Source organism: Phascolarctos cinereus, unplaced genomic scaffold, assembly GCF_003287225.1.
Source record: "Phascolarctos cinereus isolate Bilbo 61053 unplaced genomic scaffold, phaCin_HiC Scaffold_2;HRSCAF=192, whole genome shotgun sequence".
In the NCBI taxonomy this organism is placed as follows: Eukaryota; Metazoa; Chordata; class Mammalia; order Diprotodontia; family Phascolarctidae; genus Phascolarctos; species Phascolarctos cinereus.
The window spans coordinates 161,984,772-162,001,991 of NW_027555625.1; the positions used below are offsets into that span (position 1 = coordinate 161,984,772).

The 17,220-nt window shown below is 37.5% G+C and overlaps 1 protein-coding gene across 4 annotated transcripts in view; it reads left to right on the forward strand.

The window, feature by feature from the left end:
• The window catches only part of KIF16B (kinesin family member 16B), a 350,941-nt gene that overhangs the window by 169,457 nt on the left and 164,264 nt on the right, over positions 1-17,220 (forward strand). For all 4 annotated transcript variants that reach the window (XM_020986360.2, XM_078149707.1, XM_020986316.2 and 1 more), the window contains exons 14-15: positions 2,635-2,686; positions 4,705-4,842. In XM_020986360.2, coding sequence (XP_020842019.1) covers positions 2,635-2,686; positions 4,705-4,842 — 190 coding nt within the window. The remainder of the gene's footprint in view (positions 1-2,634; positions 2,687-4,704; positions 4,843-17,220) is intronic.

Sequence of the window (17,220 nt, forward strand, 5' to 3'; positions counted from 1 at the left end):
TTTATTCTAAGTTGTCTTCCCCAGAGGATATAGAGTGCAGGGTTTAGAGTCCAGAAGACTCAACTTCCTCAGTTCAAATATGGCCTCAGATACTTCCTATTCGTGTGACTCCAACAAAGTCACTTAACCCTGTTTGCTCAGTTTCCTCATCTGTAAAATGAGCTGGAAAAGGCAAACCACTCCAGTATCTTTGCTAAGAAAACCCCAAGAAGGGGTCACAAAGAGTTAGACATGATTGAAAATGATAGAACAAGTCTTCCTTTGCTTTCTTCCTCTGAATTTTTAAAAAAATCTTAGTTGGTTCCTGAATTTCATGTTAATATCGTAAGACATATGCCCTTTGCCAGACCACTCCTGCTTTCCACTACCTTCCCTTTCCAGCTTAATCACAAATTCTAAATTGAAATGGATACTTTCTGCCAAGGTTCCCATCATTTTCTCCTCAGAAGGCAGTTCATCCATGAATCAGATTCAGAATATTTCCTTCATTGGTTTCTCTTCCTTTTGAAGGATAAAGTTATTACTAAGGCAAATCGAGAAATTATTAGCCACTATGCTTTTGTTAGGGAAAAAAACAAAAAAAAAAACCCACAAACTCTTAGTAGATGTCCAGATGACTGTAGTTTCCTCAGGCACTGTTCAAATTATTCAGCAAGCCTTTATTAAGTACCTGCTATACACAAGGTTAAAGAGACAGAAAAACAAAATAGTGCCTGGTCTAGGAGATTACATTGTGGAGGGGAAAGGCAGAGGAGGAATGGTAACATACCACATGGACAAAAGTTAAAAAGATAATAGATGCAAAGTCAATACAAAGTAATTCTGGGAGGTGGACACAGAACAGTCAGTGGTGAGGGGAGCTGGAAAGAGCTGACCCCTGAGCTGAATACTGGAAGGGAGGTAGGGACTCTTAAGAAGTAGAGGTGAAGAGGAAAGTGTGAGAAATGAGGACAGTACCTTGGCTCATTCCCTTTCCATTAGACATTTAGAAGAGGGCTCTCTTCTGATCACCTGCCTCCACTTGCTTTTCTACCCTGAATGTCTGGGTGCTGTTGGTACCAAAGAGAACTGGGTGGCCATATAAAATGAGTTTTAAGTATTGGAAGAGGGCATGAGATGAATAGGTGAGACAGACAGAGCTGGAGCAGAGAAGAGCAGGTGTGCCAGACCTTCCACCAAAAGGTATACTTTCATTTCAGAGTACATAGAAGAGCAGTTTTAGTGCTTTGAGATCACCTGTACAAATGTGACCCACGTGTGTAAAATGTTGCCACTTGAAAGACAAATAAAGGGACCCTATAGTGTAAGGGGGCATGGAATCCTGTTCTGATTGGATATACATTTTAAAGCTCTGTCTTTCTCTCTTGGAATTTATTTCCTAGTTCCTTATTCCAGTTTTTTATGTATCTATCCTTCCATCCTATTTATGACTTCTGTATTAAGTTTGTGATATTTCCCAAATTTCTCTATCTCTCCCCGTCCCCCATTAAGGAGGTTAGTAGTATACTCTAAATAAAAGATTGCTTTCATTTTTCTTTCTGTTGATCTTCACTGAAACACTGTCCACCATGTTTCCCTCCTCTTGTTCCAGGATGTTTTTATAATGTGGCACAGTGAATAAACTGATGGGCCTGGAGTCAGGAAGACCTGAATTCAAATCCAGCCTCAGACATTTATTTACTAGCTGTGTGATCCTGGGCAAGTCACTTAATTTCTGTCTTCCTTAGTTTCCCCATCCGGTAATTGGGAATAATAGCACCCCCTCCCAGGGTTGTTGTTAGGATAAATTTAGATCATATTTACAGAGCACTGTGTAAACCTTGAGGTGCTGTATAAATGTTTGCTGTTATGATTATGATTATTATCTTTCTTTCCCCTTTTTTGGTTTATCATCTTTCATTTGAATAAGTTATGCCCTTCCCAAGTCATATTCCAATCATGGACCTCACCTAACCACAGCTCACTGAAACCTGTGAGGGAAAATTTGAGTTCTTACATTAAGATCTGTAGTTCACTTTGTTTTTCCATTATCGTTTCCCCATTTGTGTATAAAATTTTGAATCCTTTCTTGTAATTTGTCTGGTGCTAACCTCTGGATGTTTTAACTGATATTTTTCTTGCATTGCAGCTATTTGGTATGGTTTCTAGCTTGTTGGACATAAGTAGGAAGTTTTCCAGTGCTCCCCAAACCCTTCCTTTTTCAACTTAAAGACTATTGATTAGATTTACAAAATTCCAAATGAGAGTTTTCTTATCAGCCATTGTTAGAGGTGTTCCCTTCTTGGCCCAGAGTCTATCTTGCCTATATTGTTAGCCATTGACCAGCAATCCAGATCTCATTGTCAAATTCTCTCTTCTTAACTCATATTTTCTCTTCTTTCCCAATGATTTCATTGAAAGGAGTGATCAAAACACCACCTTTGCCTGCTATAGACATCATTTGCTTGTTAAGACTGTAATTTTTTTATCTAGCTTTCTGGGTTCCTTCTGGCAGTAACATTTGTGCCCATACATATCCCTTGAAGTTGATAATAATTATTGCCTTAGACAAAAGATGATATTAAAAAACAAAACAAAACAAACAAAAAGTCTAAGTATTCTTTTTCCTGATAAGAATATGTGTTTTCTTCCCAGGAAGGTCAAACTTATGTTGGCAGAGAAGATGCTTCAACAGAACAAGATATTGGTAAGAAATCTATAGCACATCTTTCTTTCCTTTTAGCTGTATTACTTAATATGTAAGCAATGAATGAGCTTCTGTTGATTGATCTGAATTTGACTTGGTATAAGTAAATAGCCTACTTTTTAAACTGTATTTACATTTTTGTTATTTTGAAACCTGCCTTAAAACTAGAACATAGAGAACAGTTCTAATTCAAAATAAATGAGTAAACTTGCACCCACTCACTATAACACCCACACATGGATGGATTTTATATGTGTTTGTAACTTAAATTTGAAAGTATTCAGGAACGTATTACCCTGAGAACAACAATTACTACAGCTGAAGCAATAACAACAATAATGATGGCTATGATTTACATAGCACTTACTACGTGCCAGGCACTGCTAAGTGTTTTACACAACAGTGCTGGGAGTAAGATACTATTATTGTCACTATTTTATATTTTAAGAAACAGGTAAATGGAGGTTAAGTGGCTTGCTTAAGGTCACACAGCTAAGTAAATGAAGTGGGATTAGAACTCTTGTCTTCTTGACTTCAGGCCCGGTGCTCTATCTGCTGCGCCACCTAGTTGCCTCGTACTATTGATAATTTGCAATTTTTTATGCACAGTTCTGGTAAAGCTAAATAATGACGTCTTGAGAGTAAAGATATAGACGATGTGAACACCAGTGCCTAGAGTAATTATTTCATACTTCAGTAATCCCTTTTCTCCCCACCACACCCCCAAGAAAAAAAGAAAAAGAATCTGTGTTTTGACTATACTAGTGCAGATCACAACCAATTTTGTCTTGGTCTTTGTGAATGAATAGTTTCAAAACAACAGACCACACCTAGTCATCTACCCTCAGGTGATGAACCTCCTTAGATTTGACTTGGATAATCTTGGACCGCAGAACCTGTCCATTGCCAGGCCTGTCAGCAGAGCTTTTCTAGTATGTAGTATCAAGTGTTCCATTGGTATAGTTATAGAACTTAGGTTCAGAGCCACATCCCAATAAAATTTCAAAGGAAGGCTTCAGTGTAGGATCTTAAGAAATTGTCTGTAACTTCCACAAAAATGACGCCAACCCTTTTGATTTTTGATAGATGAGGAGGCCAAGTTTATTATATCATAAGGCTAATCAGCATTTATTTTCCCCCGTTCTCCAGAACCTTTAGCATTCTTATCTTTTCTGGATCGTTCCCACAGAAGAAAGTTCTTTCACAAATGCTGCAGACTGTGACCTTTGAATGTGCCTTCAGTCTGCTTTCCTCTGGGTTCTTTGGAATAGTGCTGTAGCATTGCTTGAACATCCTAAGCATAAGCTTGAGCTACCCCCTGGGATCCTGCTTTTAAGATATAGGAAGTGGGGTTGCTCTTTTGCCTGCATTGCTCTCCTTTTGCCTCCATTTTAGTAGTTAACACATGGGCTTTCCTGTCACTTTATTTGGCAATGAAAAATCATCAAAATGACAAAAAATATGGTAGGAAAAAAAAATCAATTATAGGACTATTTTAACTCAGAAAATTAAAAATTATCATTTTTTAAAAGATTATTTTCCTAAATATGTAATTCCCACACTTATTTTATACAATAATCTGTGGCTGTCTTTTATATTCTGAAGTGTGTTACAAAATGCCTAGGTACTTGTGACATATTACTTTGAATGTCCTTTAATTAAATTTTTATATTGTCTAGAATCATAAATCTGGGTGGCATCTTAGAGATTAATCTATAATCCATTCCCATTTTGTGCACATTATGAAACTGAAGCCCAAAGGGATGAAAGGATGGACCCAGAGTAACACAGCTAGTTAGGGGCAAAGTTAGGATTTGAATCTGGGTCTCATGTCTCCCACGCCCCTGCATTTTGTACCATACTCCCAGCTTCCGTTTTATAGAACAAATTTGTAGAGCTCAAAGGGATTTATAAGATCAAAGAAAATATTGTGAAGCCATACGGGACAGACAGAAGAGAAGAACTGGTATAAAAGAAAGCATCTTCCTCATTATTTGTTGATTTATTGCACAATACAGTTCTTCATGGCCTGGATTTGGAAAGTGAGCACTGTGTCTTTGAAAATGTCAATGGAACAGTGACTTTAATACCACTGAATGGATCTCAATGCTCCGTGAATGGGATTCAGATCCTAGAAGCTACACACCTGAATCAAGGTATTTGGCTGAGGACCATTTCCCTAGTACCTAGTAATGTTTTATTATTATGTGTATTGTAAAAAATACAGTAATAAATAATAGTGTTGATTCTTATTTAATAATTAACAGTAATGTTTATTATTGTATCATATACTGTCTGTGGATAAGAATGTAATTAGGCAATGACATTTTATCTTAAATTTGTTAACTGGTTTTGTGGGAATATAATAGAAAGGTTTTTTAAATATCGTTGTTGTTTTTTTTTCCTTGAGTTTCTTTCAGTTAGGATTTTCTCCTATTTAATACTGAGCATGTCCATGAACAGCTAGAAGATGGCACAGTGGATAGAGTGCCCAGCCTGGAGTCAGGAAGAATCCTTTTTCTGAGTTCAAATCTGGCCTCAGACACTTACTAGCTATGTGACCTTGGGCAAATTACTTAACCCTGATTGCCTCCATTTCTTCATGTGTAAAATTAGCTGGAGAAGGAGGTAGGAGACTATTCCAGTATCTTTACCAAGAGAACCCCAAATGAGGTCATGAAGAATTAGGCATAACTGAACAACAAATGTCTAGAACAGAACTCATCCTCACCCTTTCCTCTTGCACCCCATCTCTGTATTTTTCTGTTTCTATTGAGAGTACCACCAGTCTTCAGGTCATTCATGTTTGAAACACTGACTCATTTTCTACTTTCTCTTCTCTTTTGGCTTTTCCCCGCCCTTATCAAAACCATCCGAAGTTTTGTTCAGTCTGCCTACACAATGTCTCTCACATCCATCTCCTTGTCTTCCATCACCAGGCTGCTGCCAATTCAGGCCCTCATTACCTCTTGCCTTGATGGCTGCAATGACCTCTTGACTGGTCTACTTGCTTTCAATCTTTCCTCCCTGCAATCCATTTTCTACATAGCTGCCAAATTAATATTCTCAAGTGTTGGGTCAGGCCAGATCACTCCTGCTCAGAACTCTTCGGTGATTTCTTATTATTGCCTCAAGGACGAATTACAAACTCCTTCAACCTGGCATTTAAAGCCTTCTACAATCTGCCTTCCAGAGTTATTTCCTCTTTACACTCTTGATGTTCTAGCAAAACTGGCTTACTTGATGTTTCTGGAAATTGGCATTCCATGTCCCACCTTTTCACAAGCTGCTCCCCTGTGATCTGTGTTCTCCCTGTAGCTACCTCTTAGAATCTCTAGCTTCCTTCAAGACTTAACTCAAGTAGTACTATTTATAGGATTCCACACCCTCCTCCAGTTGTTAATCCTTCCTGAAACTCCTTATATTTACTTGTCTGTGTGATTTTGGCCTACTTCCTGTTTAATGTAAGAACCTTGAAAGCTGGTATTGTTCTGTTTTTTATTTTCATACTCCCAGTGTTGTCTATGGTGTTTTACATGTAGTATTAACCTAATAAATGATTGCTGAATTTAATGTTAACCTTTATTGTATCAGTGAATTCAAAGTGACCATGTATATGTATTTTTTTAAAAAAGTAGTATATTTTATTTATACATACAAAGACCTGGGCTTCAGATATTTACATTTTCTAAAACAGAGAAAATAATTATTTGTGGTGGTGTGGGGAAGAGCATTGGACTTTGATTCAGAAAATATGGGTGCCAGTCTTGACTCTCTACCTTTTACTAGAGGTAATGTAACATAGTAGAAAGTATATTGGACTTGGAAGTCAGGAAAACCACCTTTGATGCCAGGCTTCATCCAATACTAATTATGTGGCCATGGACAAGTTCTTGAAGCTCTCTGAGTCTCAGTTTTCATACCTGTAATGGGGGTGAAGGGTGCTAATGTTGCTTCAATATATATCTCACAGGGTTGTTTGAAAGACTGTGCTTTGTAAACTATAACACATCGCATGACTGAACTGTTCCTACTCTTTTTCTGTATGGCTTTCCACAAGTCCCTTCCCTTCCAGAGTCTGTTTCTCAATGTGTAACATGAAGGCTTTGGGCTGAATTCTTTCTCTGCCTTTCAGCTCACCCCTGAGGGGTTTGGGGTAGGGGGTGGGGGATCCTGATCATCTTTGCCCTGAAGAATGCCTTTCTGATCTGTGTTCACTGTCAGAGCTGCCAGCACCATTATCTCCATTCTTTGAGTTCTCTACCTTCAGGGCCTTCACCTTCACACCCTCTTTCCCCCCTTTGGGGGTGGTGCTCAGAAGGGCTCCAGGAAGCTCTGGGGTACTCTTCTTGTTGTTCCATTTATGGTTTGGGATCAGTGGGGTTCTGTGGCATAACATGACTGCCATGGCTAACATTATTGCTGTGGAATAACTGACATTTCTATAACTAATTGCTTCATGTATCGTATCATTTGATGCTAAAACCAACCCTGGGAGGTAGGTCTTAGGTATTATGATCCTCAATTTACAGATAAGGAAGATGAGGCTCAGAGAGGTGAGGTGACTGGTGATGGTCACATAGCTCTTAAGTGTCAGCAGGGAGATTCACATTCATGATAGCACTGGGGTTCTCTCAAAATGCCATTGTCTCCTTGATGCAGATCCATGCTGCATTAGGGCAAGTAAACTCTCTTTTTGTTAAAGTGTTCAGTGACTTGTGAGTGCCTTATTTTCTTTCAATGTTGAACCTGAACTTAAAGGCAATAGGCATCAGAACAAGATTCCATCTCTCCTGACTCTGTAGCTAGCTTTCTTTTTCTCTACACCACATTGACTTTCTTATTCCCAAAATCCAGCATCATAAAAGATGCTATAGGCTACAATCCACCTACAAGTTTGGGATTACCTGCACTCAGGTTTAGGATTTACCTTTTAACCTACTTTCTTGTCTCCAGATATTATAAAAGTGATCCTTGGTGTTTAAAGGCTATTCCAGCAGAACCTAAGCTATGGCATATTGTGTCATACATGAAATATTTCAAGTATGGGAATGGAAATAGGCAGTCTGCTTTCTGAGGACCCATCTAGCCTAAGTATGGAAAGACTCAATGTCAAGACTTCAGCCATGTGATGACAAATCATCTGACCATGGCAACTTGTGGAGTAAAATATAAAATAATACAAAATGGCCCTCAGTCTTGTGTTGCTTCTTTCTGCTCTTGCAGTGACAGTGGTCAAGTGATAGAAAAAGGAGTAGAGAGTTCTATGAATCAGTTATTAAACTATCTGTAAGCTATTGCTTAGGTGCTCTTTCTCCAAATATGAGGTCCTTATCCACTGAACAGTAAGTGAACATACTACTGGAGGAACGGCACCAATCTTGAAATTCTCACTTTAAATACAAGGAAAAGAAAGAAACAAATTGTAGTTTAATGGAAGGAATAGATCATAGCCTTTCCTTAGGGAGACAAATCAAGGATTTGGTGGAATTGGTTTTATTATGCACCCAAAAACAGTAGGAAACAGTCATTTTATAAAACATTCAGTCAATTCATAATATTTTTGTGATATTTACCAAGAAAAACTCCATGAAAATAATTGTTGCTTATGTACCAGAATCTTTTCAAAAGATCAGAAAATCAATTAATAAGTATTGATTCAGTACCTATTACATGTCAGGAATTGTGCAAGGTGTTGAGGATTCAAATACAAAAGCAAACCATTCATTGCATTCAGGTAGCTTGTGTAGAGGTAGAGAAATTCTATGACAAGTTTAATTAGATCCTCCAAATTAAATCAATATATAAGTATATGATATTTGGGGACTTCAGTGGAAAGCTGAAAATAATGGAGGATGTCAGGAAATATATTCTAAATAGGGATCAGGAATAAGGAATGAGAGATTCTGAAGACTTGTAGACTATACTGAAGCCTGATGGAATAATTACGTGTTGATCATGGAAAGTACTGAATAGCTTCACCAGATGATATATTAACAAAGAGGAAATAATTAATGAAGGAAGAGAATAATTCTTGATTTAGCTATTTGCCTTTTTAGAGGAAAGATCAAAATTAACATAAAGTTAGAATGAGAAAAAGATATTACTTAAAATTGAAATAATGCAATTGACCTATTTATATAATCAACATTCTACATTAAATCACATCTTTTCCATGATATAGTTGATTTAGAAATTCATGGAGTACAATATTCCATAGTATGTATTGCTTTTAAAATATTTTTAATAAAAAAAGAAGAATTTGATTAAGTAGAACAAAATGGATGGAGGAAAATGGGCTTATTTACTTTCAAGAAATTACAAAGCTCTTTTAATGGCTTAAAACTTCTTTGAGGAACAGAGGCTTGTCTTTTTATTATGAAAGTTCTACTATTGTTGCTCTGTGGCTGTGAGTATTACACAGAGGATAATGGAGAATAGCTTGATTACTATGTGACATATGTGATCAGGCAATAGCTTATTACAGATATACAATTTTGAAGAAGAAGGATAGTAAATTACATCATTAGGGAAAGTATGATGAGCTAGTTTGGATCAATAATGAGAGATAACCAGTGACTGGTTCATGTGACCTATTAGTCCATCAATAGTCAGTGGACCTCTGTTAAACACCTACTATGTGCCAGACACATACCAGGGGATACAAAAAGAAAGACAATCCCTGCTCTCAATGTAATGAGAGAAGACAATACACAAGAGAAAACTGAAAGGGGTGGGGGAGGGAGAGGTATCTGACACGAAGGCATGTTGGATAAATCAAAGAAATCCAAAATGGGTATTGCCAAGTGGTCCCTCTCTTTAAATGGAAGCATTTATGACTTCTTACCTCAATCAAAGGGTATTGATCAGGCATGAGAAACAAGGCTGTTTACGTTGCACTGCAAGATGATGAAATTTCCCAATTATGAGTTTACCGGGAGCGTGGTGGTGAAGCCAAAGAAGTCCAAAATGAGTTTAGCCTGGTGAGAAATCAGGAGATGTCAGACTCTGCTATCCTTGTGGAGTCAGAAGAAGTCAAGGAAATCTCCTAGCATTTTGGGTAGAAAACCCATAGCAAACTTAACAGTCAAGAGCTGAACTGGGTAGAAAAGCATAGATTTTTTTTCTGTTTGAATATTATATTGTAAAATCTTATTGTTGGCTGCAAAAATAATGAGGTGGGGATGCACATTGTTAGTAATTGTTGTGAAAACACTTTCAGGGTTTCAGTGGATGATGTAAGCTCAATATGGGTTAGCAGTATAAGGTGGCAGCCAAAGAAGATAATGAGATCTTGAACTTCATCAAGGGAGACATCACTTCTAGAAATGGGGAGGTCCTAGTCCCATTTTTCATCAGCAAAATTATGTTCTGTTTTGGACAGTGTGTCCTAGTGGATAGAGAGCTTGAAGTTTACAAGACCTGGGATCAAGTTCTGCCTACAGTTAATACTGGCTGAGTGACCCTGGGCAAGTCACTTAACCTCTGTGCTCCAGGCAGTGCTTAGATTATAATTAGACTGAAATTGCAAGATTATAAATAACAGAGGAGGTTCCCAACTGCATTGGCAGAGGGAATTTCCTCTACCCGTGAGATCTCAGCTTCAGTTCCTGTCCCTATCTGGACACCATGTTTTAGAAGGGCAGGTTAAGCTAGAGAATATTCAGAGGCAGGTAGCCGGGAGTGTGAAGGGACTGGAGGACATCTCATCTAAGGATCTAAGTTAATCTAAGTTAAAAGAACTGGGCATGGTTAGTGTAGAGAAGACTCCAGGGACGTGATGGCTGCCTTCAAGTATTTGGAAGCCTATTATGTGAGGGAGCAGCCGTGTTCTATTTTGTTCTGTAAGGCAGGAGCAGGAATAAAGGGCAAATGGTGCAGAGAGCTCAATTTAGGTGTGATGTCTGGAGAAGTCCAAAGTGGAATGAATTGCCTCAAGAGATTGTGGGTTCCCTGTCTTGGGAGTTTCTCAAGAAGATTCTGGATAACCACTTGTGTGGCGTGTTGAAGTGGGAATTCTGCTCACATATGGCTCTGTGAGAGGCCTGCCAAAGACCCTTTCAATATGTAATTATGTGATTTTTGGGAGGAAACATCCAGATTGATGTAGTCCCACGTTCCCTTGAGTATTTGAGAACAGCTACTTGAACCCCCAAGTTGCTGTCATTATCTGTTTGGACTTAACAAGAACGAAGTTCCTGTCCTTCAGTTCTCTCACTGCTTATAGACTACAAATTATTTTTATTCATTGACCTTTGCCTTCACCTGACCTTTCATATGAACAATGCAAGTCCATTAAAACATTCATTGTCAGCCTAAAAATGATTGGAGCTAAAAACTTTTCCTTAATATTAATGATTAAAGTCACTGTATGGCTTATCCAAGGAAAGTGGTTGCGTTAATTGGTATTCAAGGTTAATTGTCAGGATGTTCTTTCCCTGAAGGGTGCTATTAATTGTTTTACTCCTGTGATGGCATGATTTTCAATTCTGATGGTTTAAAACACCTCTGGCATCTTTCTATGCCACAGACTTCTCAGTACCATTGTTAATGAAATAGAGGTAAAATGCTATGTCGGAAGGTATTAGGATGCTAGAGTGTAGGGTCTAATTGTCCTTAACAAGTCTAAAGGCAATGAGATCCTACATTGTGTTATTTCCCAAGGCAATACATGATATAATCAAGTAGCAATGTGATTAAGGTTTTTTTTTTTAATTTTACTTAGGCATTGCAGCACTCCAGGCTATATGGATGTCAAAAACTATAGAATTAAAGGATTAGAGTTAGTTCTTCCTTTAATTTAATTTCAACACACATTTGGGTACCTACTGTGTGTGCAAGGCATTGCAATAAGTCCTAAGCCTACAAAGATGAAAACCAACACAACTTCTACCCTTACATTCTGATAAGGAGGATTCATTATATACACAATGACTATAATACCATCTTAAAATAAATCAGTGTATAAAGGAGGTCAAACAGATTGGCATAGAACTCACTATTTTGTCTTTTTGTGAACAGTAACCCTAGAGCCCATTTTACTACATAAGAAAATTAAAGGTTAAGATATATGTGATTTGATTATTAATAAGAACTGGCTACGTGAACCGATGATACCTGTTAGTCAAATATAAATTAGGAAGGCAAGTCTGATGTTCCCATAACTTTAAATATATAATGGGTTGGATATTCAAACAGATATACTGTAGGGACTTCTTCTTGCCTCCAGGATCAAATGGACTCTCCTCACCCCTTAAGGCACTCCACAATCTGCATCCAACCACCTATCCTGCCTCATTTTACTAAATTACTAAACTCAAGCAGTTTGAATTGCAACCGAACTCAGCTGCTAGTTAAACCCTCTTCTCTCTGCATTAGCACCTACATTGCCTGGAATATACTTCTTCCCTATCTCCGCCTTTCCAATACAATCCAATAAACATTTACAGTGGGCAGGGCACTGTGCTAAGCTATCACTTGGGATAAAATTAATAAAAAGATAGTCCTTACCCTCAAGGAGCTTACAAGGGGGGAGGGGCGAATGACACTTAAAATGTGGGAGGAAAGTGGGAGTGGGCTATGTGAGGGGGACACTCAGGGTTACCCAAGTGCAGGGGTATTTTGTTCCATGGAGTTGACACCAGGAGGGGAAGCGGATGCAAAGTGGGTGAGCTGAGAGTCCAGTTTCTGCCCTCTATAAAGCAAGGCATCGTGAGGAGCTTGGTACTCTACTCTCCCCCAGTCAGAGAGGAGAGGAGGCTGAAGGAGGTGTTGTCAATCAAAGCTTGAATTAGCAGCTTGGTGGTGAGTTTAGAAGTGATGAGCTTATTCTGGGATGGCAGAGTTGAAACCAGGCAGAGTAGCAGACATAAAGTAGAGTTTCATCTTTCAGTATCCTTAGCCACTGTTAAGGCTCAACCCATATGCCATCTTTTCCTTGAAGCCTTCCTTGATGACCTTCCTTCTCTCACATATATCACTGATCTTTCCCTTAAGTTATCTCACATTATTTAAGTGTGTACATGTAGTAAGCTTCTTGAGGGCAGACTCTTTCATATCTGGCTTTTTCTCATCAATGTCTATGCATAATTTTCTGAATATAGTTGCTTGTTGAATTGAACTCAAGGCAAGAAAGAAATGAGAAGAGGTATCATGGGTCAGATGACTCTCAATACTGGGAGGATTTCAGTGGATGAAAATGGAGTAAGTGGCCCCATTGTAGTTAGGTGGGGACAAATGCACAGATACAGAGGAAGGCAGGACTTTTGGCAAACAATTAACACTGTTTGGAAGGAGCCTAGATTGTAAGAAGAAGGAGTATCCAGGTTGCAAAAATTGTAGAACTCTTCATATGCTTGGCAAAGGAGTTTGTTTTTTGTTTGGTAGTTGATAGGGGGTACATTGAAGGATACCTCACATTTAGATAGTGTTATAAATTTCATAATGCATCTTCAGAAAAGACGGTGCCTTGGCTACGTTATTAATGTGGTAACTGGACAACTTTGGTGTTAGAACAGAAGAGAATATGCATGTAGATTTTTAATAGATTTGGATTATCTATGTATGTATCTATATTTATATATTTTTATTTCAGGGGCAGAGAATGAGGAAAGAGTTTAGATCTGTGAATTCTTTGGTAAAAGAAACTCTTAGTGAGGAAATTTTCCATCCTTGCAGATTGGCAAGTTGTCTGTAGCTTAGGCTTAGAGCTTTGCCTGGGCTACTGAGAGGAGTTGGTCACATACTAGTAGTATGTGACTAGATGTGTTAGGGGCAGGACTTGAACCCAGGGCTCCCCAACTCTAAGATCACTTCTCTATGCCCTGTGCTATCCTGGAAGAAAATAAGGAATGAAATGCGAAAGAGAAGTGATCACATGTTATTTTCATTGAGAATAATGTCCTGGTTTTGGGAAGGGATTGTGAAAACATGGGGCAGTTGAGTTTGTTAACTTCAAAGTGTCTTGAGTATTGTAATTTCTATTTCTAATTAATCATATTACATTTTGAAGTTTGATTTTGGAGATAATACAGTAATCCCCATTGTTGTTCTATGCCCTTTATGTGTATGGATATTAGTTCATTTTCTCTGGTGCCAAACCTAATTTTGTGGCACCCTGTAACTGATTTACTTCTTTGCCCCTAATATTAATCTTTGGGACCAAACAGAACAGTCCTCTGTCCCTCTCTCTGTCTCTCTCTGTCTCTCTCGCGCTATCTCTCTCTCTCTCTCTCTCTCTCTCTCTCTCTCTCTCTCTCACACACACACACACACACACACACACACACACACACACACACACTCCACTTCAGTTGCCTGAAGACAGCTCTCATGCTTCTAACTCTTGTCCACATGGAGCCACTTGTCCCATCTTCATCCACTGAAATCCCCCAGGAAGCCTCTTTTCATTTCCTTCCAGCCTTTAATCCTGACACTCCTGTTCCCCTACCCCATACTGCCCTACTTCTTCTCTAGACTAAATATCCTCATATCTTTCAACCCCTCCTCAAATGCAATGAACTTGAGATAACCTCACCATCCTGGTTGCCCTTTTGTGAAGTCTCTCTAAGATAGCAACGTTCTTTCTAAAATATTGCTTCAAAACAGAGTAGAATACTGTCATTTGGTCTGATCCAGGATGAGTATCATAGGAATTTCACCTTAATGGTCCCATCTATTCTGTTGCTCCTAATACAACTAAAGATTTCATTAGCTTTCTTGGCCACCATATCACATTGTTGATTTTCTTTGAACTCTTAATTTGCTGTCTAATCCTGACTCCTCCTTCTCATACTCAGCAAAATGATTCTCTGAAATCAAATGTGCAACATGACAGTTATCCCTATCACATTTCATCTTATTTATTTCAGACCAGTGTTCTGGTTTGTCAGGAATTTTTTTTTTTAATCCTGTCATTGAAAGATAAGCTTGGGCAGGTTTTTACCATTCTGGAAAGGCTTAGACAAGACCTGGTAAATGACCAAGTCTGTTTTCCAAACACCAATCTAGCTAACTATGAAAAGGCTCATTACTAGTAGCCTACCAACTAACCATGGAAACTGATGGAATAAAAGAGAAATTTTCAATGGCCTTCCATCATTTTTTTTTCTGCCTTCTGTTTCTTTAGACTGGCAGAGTGGTGGCAAAGTAGCCAGAGGGTGCTAACTGTATTGAACTCTAAATTGGAGATCCTTGTTCTATGACCAGCAAGAAAATATATTGCTAAGGGAGACTCTTATGAATCTTGATTGTTTTGCTGTGAATAAAACCAAAAGAAAATAATGGAAGGATGGTTCCTAGGAACTCCTTGGAGAGGAAAAGAATATAGTTGGTGGAGTATATTTTTTTTCAATGAATGTTTTTATTTTATTTTTTTCTTAATTATGTGTAAAAACAATTTTTTACTTTTTTAAAAATAATTTTTGAGTCCCAAATTCCCTCTCCCCTCCTTGATAAGACAGGCGCTTTGATTATGCATATGTGTATGTGTATATAATATGTATGTATATAATATACATAACATATGCATTTTATATATGTACATATATATTATACATGTATAATCATGCAAAATATTCCCATATTAGCTGTGTTGTGAAAGAGAACATGAGCCAAAGGAAAAAAAAGATAAAAGAAAAAAACAAGAAAAATAAAGTAAAAAAATATGCTTTGGTCTGCATTCAAGACTCCGTTAGTTCTTTCTCTGGAGGTGGATAGCATTTTTCGTCATGGGTCCTTCTGCATTGTTTTATATCATTGTATTGCTGAGAATAGCTAAGTCATTCAGTTGATCATTGTATGATAGATATTGCTGTAACTATAGTGTGCATTTTATTGTAAACCCAACCCAACAAGCATAATGGGTCAGGAAAAAGGAATGAGAGAAGCCAAAGACATAGGGATTACACAGGGAACTCACATTTCTCTATCATGAACACTTTCTTGAAAAAATGAATTGGTAGGCACTGGACCAGGTGAGCAGCAAATTATCTTTTGACAGACAGGATAAGACTTGTTATAGAAGTGGAAATTTTCCAAGAGACAGCCGACTGTTTCAGGTCATCAATTTGTTATCAGATTAGTAAAAAAAAAAAAATTGAAAGTATAATAATGAAAAAAAGATAATGCATGCAATTCAAAAAGCTTAATCTTGAACTATATAAACAAATAATTAAAAATAAAAAATGAGAAATATATAATACAAATAACATGGACACTAATTGTAACAATTTTATCTTGAAGTTTAACCAATGTAAATTAATTGCAGCAACAAGGAGAAGGAAAGAGGCCAGAAAGTACCTTAGTCAGCAAGGCTCTGACTTCCTTGCTAAAAGGATCAAGATGTTTTAAAGGATTTTTTTTTTTTGGTCATGAAAAAGCATTTGATTTGTTAGAACATACCTTATCTTACAAACCCTATTACAATAAGATGTCTTGCCATCAGTACATCAAAATCACTAGAGAGTTCTTGGACTGCATAATAACAGATATAACTCTCTTCAGTTTCCCTTTAATAATAAATATCAGCTAAAGCATAAAACAAACATGTATTTTCACCATAGGATTCTTCACTGTGATAGTTGAGATCTAATGCAGAGCCAAGGTCAAAGAAGGATTCCCTGTGACCTCTGCAGTGAGTGACGGTCCCCATGCTGACTGCATCATGCCTATGACAGAACTTTGAGTTATCTGTAATGAATGACTGAAGGCAATTTGGGCAGACTATTCACAGAAGAAAGACGAAGTGGATGAAATACATCTATGTATAGCCCAAACTTTGCTCCCAATAGAGCCTGGCCATCCATATGTATATATTTAAGACAGAAAGTACAGATGGACATGGGTTATACCCACAGCTGAATAGTAGGGGAATAGGTAGAATGGCTTTTTGGAAACTTAAAAAGTTTTTTGTTTGTTTTTTACTGACCCTAAGCTTCCTATGAAAAGAAAGGCTCATCTTTAAAACTAAATTTTTATTGCTTTTTTTTTTGTTTTTAACTCACTGAGATTCCCCCATTTCCTTCCCCTCATACCTATTTTTCATAACAAAGAAATTTTAAAAAAATAGAGAATCAATAAATTAAAAAACAAACAAAACCCCTGACATTGCACTCATTTTCCATACCTGTGGACACCCCGCCTCTGCACAGTATAGGGAAGATATCTTCTCATATCTCTTATTTGGGACCAAATTTATACTTTGTAATTTTACAACATTCATATTTTATTATTTTGTGGTGGTGATTCGTTCCACTTTTTACATTGTTACAGTTATTGTGTCATGCTTTTTATTTGTAACTACTACTTCCTTTTCTAGATTTTCCATGTAGATTAGCCATCTCTTTTATAGTATATTCTAGAAATTTTCTAGTAATTAGTTAATTTCAATCATCTATAGTTTATAGATTTTATTCTGTCTTTTTTTAATTAGCACATTTTCTCTTCTTCTTTCCTTTAATGCCTCTCCTGTTTTCTCCTATGTGACTGGTAGTGGTTTAGCAGTCACATCCTCTAGTTCTATGAATTCCCAATAA